This window comes from Mixophyes fleayi, chromosome 1 (genome assembly GCF_038048845.1).
Source record: "Mixophyes fleayi isolate aMixFle1 chromosome 1, aMixFle1.hap1, whole genome shotgun sequence".
In the NCBI taxonomy this organism is placed as follows: domain Eukaryota; kingdom Metazoa; phylum Chordata; class Amphibia; order Anura; family Limnodynastidae; genus Mixophyes; species Mixophyes fleayi.
In genome coordinates, this window is record NC_134402.1 from 416,904,256 (window position 1) to 416,917,132 (window position 12,877).

General features: G+C 38.7%; 1 protein-coding gene across 3 annotated transcripts; it reads left to right on the forward strand.

The window, feature by feature from the left end:
- Window positions 1-649: 649 nt before the first annotated feature.
- Window positions 650-9,229, forward strand: SMIM15 (small integral membrane protein 15). 3 transcript variants are annotated; one of them, XM_075183119.1, is made up of 2 exons: window positions 650-763; window positions 8,515-9,229. In XM_075183119.1, the coding sequence occupies exon 2, from the start codon at window positions 8,533-8,535 to the stop codon at window positions 8,755-8,757; it is 225 nt and encodes a 74-aa protein (XP_075039220.1). In that variant the 5' UTR covers window positions 650-763; window positions 8,515-8,532; the 3' UTR covers window positions 8,758-9,229. The 3 variants fall into 3 exon arrangements, with proteins under 3 accessions (XP_075039220.1, XP_075039240.1, XP_075039231.1); XM_075183139.1 differs by lacking the exon at window positions 650-763 and adding an exon at window positions 5,221-5,239; XM_075183130.1 differs by lacking the exon at window positions 650-763 and adding an exon at window positions 5,305-5,533.
- The last annotated feature ends 3,648 nt before the right edge of the window (window positions 9,230-12,877 follow it).

Sequence of the window (12,877 nt, forward strand, 5' to 3'; positions counted from 1 at the left end):
TCGTATACGCTGGACTACTCCTGAGAACATCCCCTAAAAACGTCACACACACCTGCTGCTGTTACACATGGCCTTGATGGAGCATCACCTATCTCCCAAATGTCCCTGAATCCAGCTAAAAGTCCAAATAGATGGGACAGTCCCCTCAAATCCATCTTACCACCAGGTATATTTTGTGGACTAAAGTAAATTTATATTTAATTATTCCATTACAAGACAACCTCTTTACACCACCCCACTTTAGTGCAGATTTTGTCTTGTTTAAGGATCCAGGAAAATATGTGATAGTAATTTTTATGTTTTAACCATCCCTGTGTGATAGGGACTTTCCCATACATACATTGCATATCCTTTACATCACTGCAACGTGTACTTTAGTCACACTTCCCTTTCCAGCCTGTGATGAGGGGCACATGGTAAATCACTCCTAGGCTTGTAGTAAAACTCTCCGAGGACACTGCTCATCTTCCGCGTGCCTGACATGTCCAGGGACCGGTGACGTCATCAGCACGCCTCCTGCCAGAGTCAGGGAAGAGACGTCAAGACTTACGAAACACTGACGCTTCGTGACCAATCAGATCGGGTTTCTTATTCTATCCAACGAGCAGCAGTGGGGAGCGTCCAATCACCATAGCTCTTACATACTGACTCCAGGAAGTGCTTGTGAATGAGTGTTACTGGCAGGAAGGGAATCAGTGGGCAGTGTGTGAGTTCCTGCTTCCTCCTGGGGTCTGGGTGTGTGTGAGCCTCCATGAGCTGGCTGGTATGTACTCCAACACTGACCGCATCACTGGTGACTGGGGGCGTTATAATAAATGCTACATCATTATTGTGCTTGGATCTCATGCAGCAGGGATGGGCAAACTGTATGTTCAGCTGCTGGGGAACTTCAAAGTTCCAGCATAACACAATAACTTCTGCCAGATAGGGCATTCTGGGACTAGTAGTCCCACAAAGAGCTGAAAAGGAGCAGGTTGCCTAAACTGCTGCCTAGGCAACCAGAAATGGAGTGGGGGTACTAGTGCATGCAGTAGAGAAGTATCATCATTATGACACTCCACTTATTTCATTACTAATGCCGTACCCCTGTGTGCAATGTATGTATTGCATCCCAAAAGGATGTGTCAATGATATTCACGTGCTTATTATAATAGAAGACGTTTAAAAGAGATTGACTGGCAAAATATTGTTTTTATATGTGGGATGAAGAGGTTTATCTCCAATAGTGATTTCTGCATTCTGTTTTCCAGTGTGTGTGTATGTATGTATGTATGTGTGTATATATATATATATATATATATATATATATATATATATATATATGCTGTGAGTGGTTTAAAATTTATACTGTATATTTAGGGGAGTGGTGGGGGTCTTAGACTCACTAAAACCTGAAGAGAGTCACATTGTTTACATGGTGCTGCAGATTGTGAGTTACAGCTGTAGATGGAATATATAAGCTAGCTATATTCTGTAGACTGTAGTTTTATTCAATTATTAATAAGAACAAGAAAGAATGCCTGACTAGTATTTCAAGTCCTATAAAAGCAGACTGATCTGAAAATCACAATGTTATTATTCTATTGTCATCCTTTGTCACTGGGTTCAGAGTTTTCATATATCTTCTTGCCATGTAATACCAATTCTAGAAGAAACGCACATACTAACCAGACACACACAAAACATATGTGTAGTAAAACACTTTAACCACAATAAGTCAGGTTCAAAACCCATACATTAATAAAAAATAAATGTAATTGCTTATCTGTTCAAGACAGCCCAAAACAGAGAGGAGTTGTAACACAGTCACTGCTTCATCTGATTCTCGAACACTACAGAAGAGTAGAAGCCACGCTCTGGAGGACACCATGAGATATCTTGTATTTTTATATATCACCAGAGGTTTCTTCTGTGTAGTGAACCCAATATCTGGTCTCCGCAAAATATTCTAATGTTTAGCTAAAATGTTTTTGTTTTTAAGAATAAACTGGGTAATATTTATATTATTGCATATCTATGCATATAAGACTTTAATTAAATAATTAATGTTTTACTATTTGTGTCCCAGGTTGCACAGAATATATTAGGTGGGTCCTGGGAATACATAGATGGAATAAATAAAATATGCAATAACCTGGCAATGTCCTTTCTATCCTTCCTCCAGGACTGAAGCACCACCTCGTATTAGGGCAGGAAACATAACTTTAGTACCACTCCCCACATATATCCCAAGTGTAGATACCAACAAGAAAGTAAATGAAATACTCAGGAACAGCAATGACTGATATATAATGTCATTTCAATGAATCCTCCAAGAAAGCACATTAATAGGTGAGGTAATTTAATCTAAAGACAGCATCACCACAAGAGATTAGCATGTCTGTACTCTGCCATAAGTAAGGAGAACAAAAGCATTAATAGTTAAATAAAAATAATGCGAATTTAAAAAAAACACGTCCTCTCTTTCACTGTTTTCTCTTATGTTGAAAAAGCGCATGCTTAGTACGCACCAGAGTGGGCAGCAAGAGGCTTGTGCTAAGCTAAGAGTGCTGGCATGAAGGTTTCCTTGTGTGGACACACACCTTCTACCTCTCATTAAGAAGAGTGGGTAAAGATAGGCTTGCACTGAATAGCACTTGAGCCTGAAACATCCATGCCACATGCAATTGGTGAGAGTTTAGCTTGGGCGGGGAATCGCTGTTGGGTTCCATGGTAGTTAGGGGAGGTGAGATTATGGTAAAAGAACACCATGGGAAGGAAGAGCTCCATTGAGGAGAACCTAAAACAGTAATTTTATTGATGTATCATACGTGAAATTGAGCTCCTAAGAAAATTTCTAAAGTTCTTATGGTACTTATTAATTATGCGGGCACCACTTTTATTTGAACCCCCTATAAGTTATCAAAGCTTTAAATCTCTTGCTGCCTGGGTGAAGTCAGTGAATAAATTATGACGCCAGCCGGAGTGTTTTTGCTGATCACCTTACACCTAGAACTGAGTAATTGTAACATGTTGCTTTTATGGGTGCCACTTCAACTTTCAGAAAACGGTGAGTGTCTTTGTGTACGTCATGCACTGAGGGATATAATTAAGCTATATCATCTGTTTTGATACTAAAGTGATCTCCGTTATCTATTCTGGTCATCCACATGAACTCAGCCAAGTAAGAAACCAGGAAGTTTATACTGGTTCCTCTTCTTTTTCTTTTTTATTCACCAATTTAGCAGAAACCCCACATTCAGTTACTTGCTGGGTATTAGCAAGAGTCTTAACATTGTAGCAGTGGTTGACAGATTTATGTTCTTAGTCCTGTGCTTCAACGTTAGTGTTTCAAGTGGAACTTATATTTAACAAGTACTGATAGTAATTAAACACTAAGAGTAAACTATTAATTTGCAGATATTCCAAATATATCACATATGTTCTAGTTTTTAATTCTGGGGGGCATACACTTGCCTATCTTTGGTGCTGGATTGTGTGGTCTCTCTCTGTATCTGTACATTTTCTCATTTTTCACCCTATACTCCCCCCAATCGAAGGAACTACATCATCACAAGCTTGGGAACAGCCGCTGCAGGCTGTATAGTGAAGACAGCAATTTTAGAGGCTTTTCATGAGACTGCAAATGATCAATTTACTAGAAATTGGTGCATTAAATATTGGTCATGAGGTAGATCCACGATGCCCCTAGTTCCTACTGAATTGATAGGGTGCATTTTTGTGAATATTGGTTCACCCCACAAAAATGGCTACCTCTTCTATGTGTGCAACAATGGTCTCCATGACGACTAGGATGATTCTCTTTAAAACCTGTATTAAATACATGCTTTTTGTATTTATCGCAGTCAAGTACCCTAGAAACCAATACAGTTCTAATGTCAAAATTCTAATCCTTGTTTACAAACCTGATCATGGATCCTGGTTAAAATAAAAAAATGTTCATTTAGATTGGCCAATAGCCATGTTCACTTCAAAGACACACTTACAAATTCTTTTCATCTTGAAATCTAGTTTAATATAGAAATGATTTTAATGGGGCAGAGCATGCAGTAATCCATAATACAGGTGCGGTGATGTTAATATTAACAACGACACAAGTTAATTGAAAGAGACTGTCTTTTCTGAATTTATAAAAAGGGATTATAGGATTAAAGAAATTGCGAGTCTTTAGATAATTAGAAAACTATGAAAATATTTTTGGATGACACATTACATTGTGTACAGAGAAGGGAGAATGTGCAGTTCAGTTTTTGTGCACAAAATAAGCAATGTGAAGTTTTATTTGGCAGTGGTTTCGTATCTTCATTGGCTCAGTCCTTCTAAACCAAACAAAATGTATTAGATCTTGTAGGAGACAGGGTTTAAAGCTTGGAGAGCATCGACCTTTTCTCTGAGGGAGGTTATTAAGAACATATAAATTTTGTTGCTTACCATTGTCTGAACTGGTGATTGTCCTAACGTTTAATAATAATTCAGTATGTACTTTGTGGTTTTTCTTAGTTTCTAGACATCGTTTTACCTTCTCCATATGGTGCAAAATGTTAGATCATCCTCTGATCCAATGTTCTCCTCGTACAACAGGAATAATAGAGTAAAAATAACTTATATTGGTAACACATCACTTGGCATACTTGTTTTACTTATGTTGTGAATCTAAACATAAAGGATACTGCACTCCATTTTCAGATGTCTCATTACCTAAATTATGGTGGCCCAACTCTTTGCTGCTGGTGTCTGTGATATATTGGCGCCCCTTTGATGCAGTTTGCACTCTGCACTATATCAGCCCAGCATCTATAACGGCTGGGTCTGCTATATACAGCTGTTACGCTGTGATAAATGATTTGCCTTTTAAATACATCATTTAGCAAGTTTGTATTTTCTCATATTGAAGGTAATTGCTGCAGGGAGAGCATGGACTTGCAGGTGGAATGAGGGCTTTCCTTGCATAGTGCACATTAAGCCTACAAGTGATCCTGCCATGCAGTGCAAAAACAAGACTTGGGGGTAAATGTATTAAAGTCCGGTTTTTTCAACTCGCCGGAAATCGGCGAGTTGACAGCTAAAATTTAAAGCGGCGCTGCCTTGTAAAGGCAAACTTGCCTTTACAAGGCAGCGCCGCTTTAAATTTTAGCTGTCAACTCGCCGATTTCCGGCGAGTTTAAAAAACCGGACTTTAATACATTTACCCCTTGGTTGTGAGGTGCTGGATTATTTAAATGTTAAAGCGGTACAAAAGGTACATTTTGCAGCAGGGCGACCAGAGAACCTCTTAGGTTCCGGAAATGAGGTCTCATCTCTACGTTTATAATGAGACGCAGATTCCATCTTCCAGTTGCACTGTTTATTTGTGATGCATTACGGACCATTGCATGTCCGGATGTGTGAAGGACAAGTTAGAAAATTTTGCATAGGCCGGGATGAGTGACAAGTGCTGTCCTCCCATACATCGGTACTAAATGCAAATCAGAGGAAAATGGAAGATTATGCACCGGTTCCTCTGACCAAACCCTGATGAGATTGTAAATGCAGAGTAAGGAAATGTTTGTACATATTGATGGTTTGTCGTGTCTGTATGTGTAAGAGGGTACAGTAGTGAAGGAGCGATGATTTCTTATTAAGTCTGTTTTGTGGCAATTACATTACACTGTGTGGGATCTCGTATGAGGACAGAGCAGTATTGATGTTGGAAAAAGCCTCTGCATCCAGTAATATAACTCCAGAATGTGTTTGGGATAGACTGTGCAGATATCCTGATGCTTAATTTATTATTGTTGTTGTTGTGGAGGAATGTCGGTAGTGTCAGGTTTCTGCTTGTTATTCATTATACAGAATATTATTCTTTGAGACTTTTCCCCCTTTTTGGATAGCTAAATGTTATTCCGATCATTATGGTGGATTCATTTGTTCCTCCTCTTACTCCATAAGAATAAATAAACTTAATCATATTCTGCAATATTCACAAAAAAAAAGCCAGTCCTATTCACCTGTTAAATAGAGTACAGACTTAAACGCATAAATACAATGGTGGTAGCTAATAAGTATTATACATTATGTCTGAGAAGTAATGTTGTGCTTGTTGGTCTAGGCCTTTCAATGTAAGTTAGTCAATCTGTGCATTTCAGTACAAGGAGAGTGTGGATAAGAACATCCACTTAGTGCAGTAGTGATATAATGAGCTTTGCAAGTCCCAGCACGGTAATTTGACTATGCTACTACAATAGAGACAACTGGACGTGGCGGTGGTCTGATAGAACTCTGCCGCAGTCAAAACCATTTGCTCCTATCTGGAGGCCAGATTTCTCTGCTAGTCCCCAATGATGATTATTTCAGTCTATTATAAAAACTGATGTTTGGATACGGTTCTGTATTTAAGAGGCAATATTTTACCTTCTTCTAAGAGGGTCCCGACTATGGGCATTTGGGGAGAGGGAAATCCATTTTTTTGAAAACCTAAGTGGAATGCCCTTTTTAAAGTTCTTCATTTTATTACTTATATTACATTATATAATATAACCTATAAACTGCCGATTAAAGCATGTTTAATTGAAAGCAACAAATACTAACACAACATAGTATAGTTTTTGATATTTGTAGATTCATCTAAATAAACAGGGCAGCACGGTGGCTAAGTGGTTAGCACTCCTGCCTTGCAGCACTGGGGTCATGAGTTCAATTCCCGACCATGGCCTTATCTGTGGGGAGTTTGTATGTTCTCCCCGTGTTTGCGTGGGTTTCCTCCGGGTGCTCCAGTTTCCTCCCACACTCCAAAAACATACTGGTATGTTAATTGGCTGCTAACAAATTGACCCTAGTCTGTCTGTGTGTGTGTGTGTTAGGGAATTTAGACTGTAAGCCCCAATGGGGCAGGGACTGATGTAAGTGAGTTTTCTGTATAGCGCTGTGGAATTAGTGGTGCTATAAAAATAAATGATGATGATGATGAAATAAACATCCAATGAGCAACTGTTGGTGCCACTTTTCCCACTTCTCATCCTAGCCTAAATGGCAACTACTTCTGTTCTCAGAGCACATAATGTCACTAATGAGAGGAGATTGGGAACATCTGACAAAGATGTCCGCAGCTCCCTTTATCTCCATCAAACTGAGGCTGAGTTCTCTCATGTTCCATCTGCTAATCTTGCCACTGGCCGGCTTGATCCAATTCCCTCTAAACTGGTTCAAACACATTCTACCATATGACTTTCTGCAATAACACAAATATTACACCCTTCAAGCATGTTCATTACCTTGTTCCTCAACACACACTCTATTAATGCAGCTACTGCCCTGTATACTTTTTATACCGGCATCCAAATGAATACAACAGTTGGTATACAAGATATTTGATGGGTTGGATATAAAATGTCTACAGTCATAATGCTAAAATGGAAAATGTGTAAATTCAAAATTAAAGCATTAATGTATGTAATAAAAAAAAAAAAAAAAATAGCCAGCACTAAATATAAGGGAGGGGGAAGAGGGGGGGGGGGGGGGTCCCTGCCCCACATGCGCCAGCATGCCCATGGTTGCCAGGGCATACTGGAAATTTTCCTTTATATCACTGTTCTGTGTCTCTCATTTTTCTATCATGTGTCACACCATTGCTACATTATGTAAGTCCCACTCCAATAACTCTCTCCTTTATTCATCTTTTTGCCCGGCTTACAGCGATGGTGCCTGCTTCCTTTAGTACACACAGAGCTGTTTCCCGGCAGGCAGTATACGAATAGGCTGTAGATGAATTGGTGGATGGTGCAGCATATCACATAAACCAAACACTGGTTCCCCTCTATTGTGATACTCTCATGGTTCCTTGTAGGGGGAACACTAATAAAATGCTATTACTACATTACTGTACAATAAAGCCACACAAAGTAATAATAAGTAAACTCAGAAGCAGGGGACTTCTACATGTCCTCTCAGTCTGTGCTTATTTGACATTGTACCCTGTTTCTACTAGTGTAGACAGGAAGACCTTGAGACTTTTTGGATTTCACTAATTAATCGGACTGCTTCACTTATTTATACATCGATGAGTAATCTGAATGTTAATAAGGAAATTCAAAGGACTTGAAAGATATGTCATGCTTGGGGTTGGCCATGTGTGGTACACTTTGGTTGTTCAGCATAATCGCCAAACAGCCATGTCTTTGACATTGTACCTATAATAATGTAATCATCTGCCACACATACTTACCAGCCAACTTAAAGTCTGAGGTGCCCACAAACCATATAATATCAGGTCAGCTTTCAAAATAAAACAAAAAAAAATTTAAAATGGTGTGGCCATCTGAAGGCAACTGGGCAGAGCATCGTGGGATCTTGTTTAACAAGAGCTGAAGAACTCAGAAAATCTTTTATCAGAGATTCTAGACAAATGTAACTTATCATTAATGGGATTACGGTTGTTTGTCTGCTACATAGGTTAACTTTGTATTCAAGTATTTTTTTGTAAAATGTAAAAAATATTTTTACAATCATTTAATTGTGGTGGTTCCTTTGTTTCCCCAGTGACCATTTCTTGAAGACATGATTGATATAAAGGCCTGGGCTGAGTACGTAGTAGAATGGGCTGCCAAAGACCCATATGGTTTTCTAACGACTGTGATCCTGGCCCTCACCCCGCTGTTTATTGCAAGCGCGGTACTCTCGTGGAAACTGGCTAAAATGATTGAGGCCAAAGAACGGGAGCAGAAAAAGAAGCAGAAACGACAGGAAAACATTGCAAAAGCCAAGAGAACAAAGAAGGATTGACAGGGAAAAAGCCGACTGACAACATCACAAAAACTGTTCAACTACTAAAGACGTTCTTTATATTCTTCTTGTTTTCTAATCATTCTAGAATGTTTGACCAATTGGATATTGTTATCGGTGCTTTACACACTTGTCCCTACAATGATATGTTCTCCTCCATACTGAATTCTTATGGATTCACTTACTGGTATTTTTTAAAATTAGTGTCAGATAATTTCAGAAGCCAGTGTTCTTTAACTGCATGTCTAATGCTCAGAAGTGTCACTATTATTTTGTATACTTTGAACATATAACAGATATTTTTTTAAGCATGGGCAGTAATTTGAACTGTTTGATCTTTTAAAATGGAAATAGTCCTGAAAAATCTTATGGCAGTTGCTCCTTGATTGCTGCCATATGCCTGTAAAAAGTTCATCCCCCATAACTGACCAGGGTCAATAAATAAACTACCTTGTTGGCAATGTATGCTATAGCATAGAGTTTCATTGGTTTACATTGATCTCTGGTAAAACAAAACGTAAAGTAATTTAAGGACGAATGTAAAAATTAAAATGCGGTTATAGGTGCCAGATTTTAAAGGTGGCCTCCACCTTTTTGAAACAAAGGAAAACCTGTTTTATTGTGGTTTAAGGTAAAGTTTTATAACCAAGGCCTTGCTCAATGCAAATAGTTTCTTCTGGTTTACAGTCTTTTCTTGGGTGCTCCGGGTAGATTTATCAAACATTCTAAAAAGGTGTTGCCCATAGCAACCAATCAGATTGTTACGATCATTTATCATGCACATTTTAGAAAATGATAGCTAGAATCTGATTGGTTTCTTTGGCTTCCAGGAAGGTTTGATAAAAATCTACCCCCCCCCCCCTCAATGCCAGATTTTGAGTTAGTGTGGAAGTTGGAGTATTTTGTACATCCGCCCATTAGCAGGCATTAAGGACTGGACTTGAGACGTTACGAGAATAAACAAAGTATTTGTTTGTGAAGTTATACATTTTTAAGAGAAAAAAAAAAAAATCTCCTCTAGACATAACCCGTTGAAACTGGCAGCACATTCGATAGATCGCAGATGAGATGTCACAGTCAAATATTTCAAGGGGTAAGATGGTTGCTAGGTCTCGTATTGTGTGAAGCAACTATGTTGTACATCCACTGTCCAGGTCTTATATAATATGTGTGATTAGACAACATTAATTCTGCAGTCATGCACAATATTATTCCTTTCCAAGAACTATCCAGGCTTTGGGAAACAATTACTAAGACAGCAAAAGACGAATGAGCTTGTAGGACAAGATACATATAGGGCTTATTTAATAACTTCATGTAATGTGCTTTATTTAGAAAGCATCAGATTTTTTCACTTTTCAAACAAACATGTTTATTATGGGTTACAGAACATATATGTGCAAAGAGCACCATATTTTTACATATTAATCAACGTAGTCCATGACTTTGAGGGTATAATTTATAACAACCAGTTAGTTGCTGAAAAATGAAACATTCTTTATTTTCTTTTATGTACGTAATAAAACCAAAAGGTCCATAGGAGCATTTAGTTAGAATTCGCTCATGTGGTGTGAGAGGTGGGCAAACTGCTCTGATTATACATGCTTGATTAGGGGCGTGATATATAGAGCAGTTCAATCACACTGCATTCAGCATAAGCATATTCTGTCTATACAGTCATCTGAAGGAGTCATAACAGTTAGGTGTAATGTTATAGGTTCATTAGCTTCTCCCACTTCTGGCTGTATTACATGTAACCTTATTCTAGATTTGTTTAAGATCAGATTATTATTTTTGAAGCATTGCTTGGAAAACCATTACCAGTGTAGATTCTCACCCTTTTCTAAATATTCCCAACGGTCCCGTAATAACCATGAACTCCCAAGAGGTGATTAGAACATTCAGTGGGACAGATAGGAGTAGTCAGTGTATGAGAGAGATCAATGCTGCTGCTGTTTATCTTTTACCCACAATAAACACTTTTCATAATAATATTATTTTCCTATGTATAATCATCACCCTTTCAGGAATTCCCAATACATAAGTGACATTTTGCTGTTTTTTTTTTTTTTTTTTAATCCAGTGTCTGAATACATCAGTTTTTCTTGTTTCTGTTAAAATAAAACTCCTTTTCTGTACTCATTACATTAGGAAAAGTGTGCTTCATGATGTTAAGCACTTTGTGCCTCTTTTCTTTACTCTAGGTAGACTTTTGCTTATTTTTAACCACTTTTCTGTAGGCCGTATGTAACTATTGTGTTGAATTTATTTTCACGTGCCCGTCCATATGTAAACTAGTGTGAATGCTCTTCAGCTAAGTGCTAGATGTTAGAAAGCAGTTCAGACTTTATAAGGATATCTACTCCCATGTCCATTACATTCCTTATTTCACTAATGCAGAGATGTTTATACAGTTAGAAAACAATATTGTTCGTTTCCAATATTCAAGATTAATATGAAACATTTCTATATTCAATGCAGGTCATACACTCTGACAAACGTATTTGAAAAATGACAATGTTGGTTCCCCTTTTGCAGAGAAAAAAGCTCCCACTCTTATTGGAAGGCTTTCCCCAAGAGGTTGGAGTGTTTGTGGGAATTTGTGTCCATTCATTCTGTAAAGCATTTATTAGGTCAGGCACTGATGTTGGACGAGAAGGTCTGGCTCGCAATCTCCGTTCCAATTCATCCCAAAGGTGTTCGATGAGGTTGAAGTCAGGGCTCTGTGTGGGCCAGTCAAGTTCTTCCACACTAAACTCATCAAACCATGTCTTTGTAGTCCTTGCTTTGTGCACTGAGGCACAGTTATGTTGAAATAGAAAAGGGCCTTCTCCAAACTGTTGCCACAAAGTTGCAAGCATTGCATTGTCCAAAATGACTTAGTATGCTGAAGCGTTAAGATTGCCCTTCTCTGGAGATAAGGGGGCTAGCTCAATCCCTGAAAAACACATAACGTTCTCCCAGCATCCGCCAAACCCAAACTCTCCCATTTTATTTCCAGAGAAGCGCGATTTGTCACTCCACAGAACACATTTCCGCTGCTCCAAAGTCCAGTGTCCGTGTGCTTTACACCACTCCAACAGACGCTTGGCCTTGGCCTTGGTGAAGAGGCTTGGAAGGAGCTGCTCGGCCATGGAAACCCATTCCATTAAGCTCCTGCCGCAGTTTTTGTGCTTACATTAATGCCAGTGGAAATCCAGAACTCTTCAGCTATGGAATCTGCAGAGTGTTGGTAACTTTTACGGACCATATGCCTTAGCATTAGTTGACCCCACTTTGTGATTTTACGTGGTCTTCCGCTTCGTGGCTGTTATTGTTGTTACTAAACACTTCCACTTTCTAATAATATCACACAGTTGACCATGGACTATCCAGCAGGGATGAAATTTCATTAACAATCTCATTGCAAAGATGGCAGCATCCTGTCACAGTACCACACTTGAAGTCACTGAGCTCTTCAGAACGACCCATTTTGTATCACAAATATTTGCAAATGGAGACTGCATGACTAGGTGCTTGATTTTATACACCTCAATTCAATAATTAACAGGTGTGGCTAAACACTTGTCCATATAGTTGGGCAGCACAGTGGCTCAGTGGTTGCTTACGTCTGTCTCCTGTTCCTTGTACGTCCCGTCATATGCTGCACTCTGTGTAAGTCCCCATAGCATTACTCACACTGATCTGTGCTGCTGACACGTATTACCTCATCTATTTGTTACTTGCTGCTGTATCCAACACTACGGAATCTGTGGCGCCTTATAAAAAAATAATATACTACAGCCACCTTACAACACAGGTCTGAACTGGCGTTAGGGGGGAGGGCAATATATTATGGAATAAATAAAATTTAATGTACTTCTGTGCAGAGAATATGCCTGGTGGTAAAGGAGGTTGGCCTTTTTAAATGGGGTGTTATTAACAGTATTTACCTGTACATATGTGTATGCTTTGGCTAATTATGATATCCAGCCACAAATATTAGTCATAAATACGAAGATTTAGGAGACATATGCTTCATCTTTGCAATGTCATACAAAATACAATTTGTTATTAAAAAAAGACTTAATGACTCTCTCTAAAATAGGTACATTGTCCCTGCACAATATTTTAAATGGCC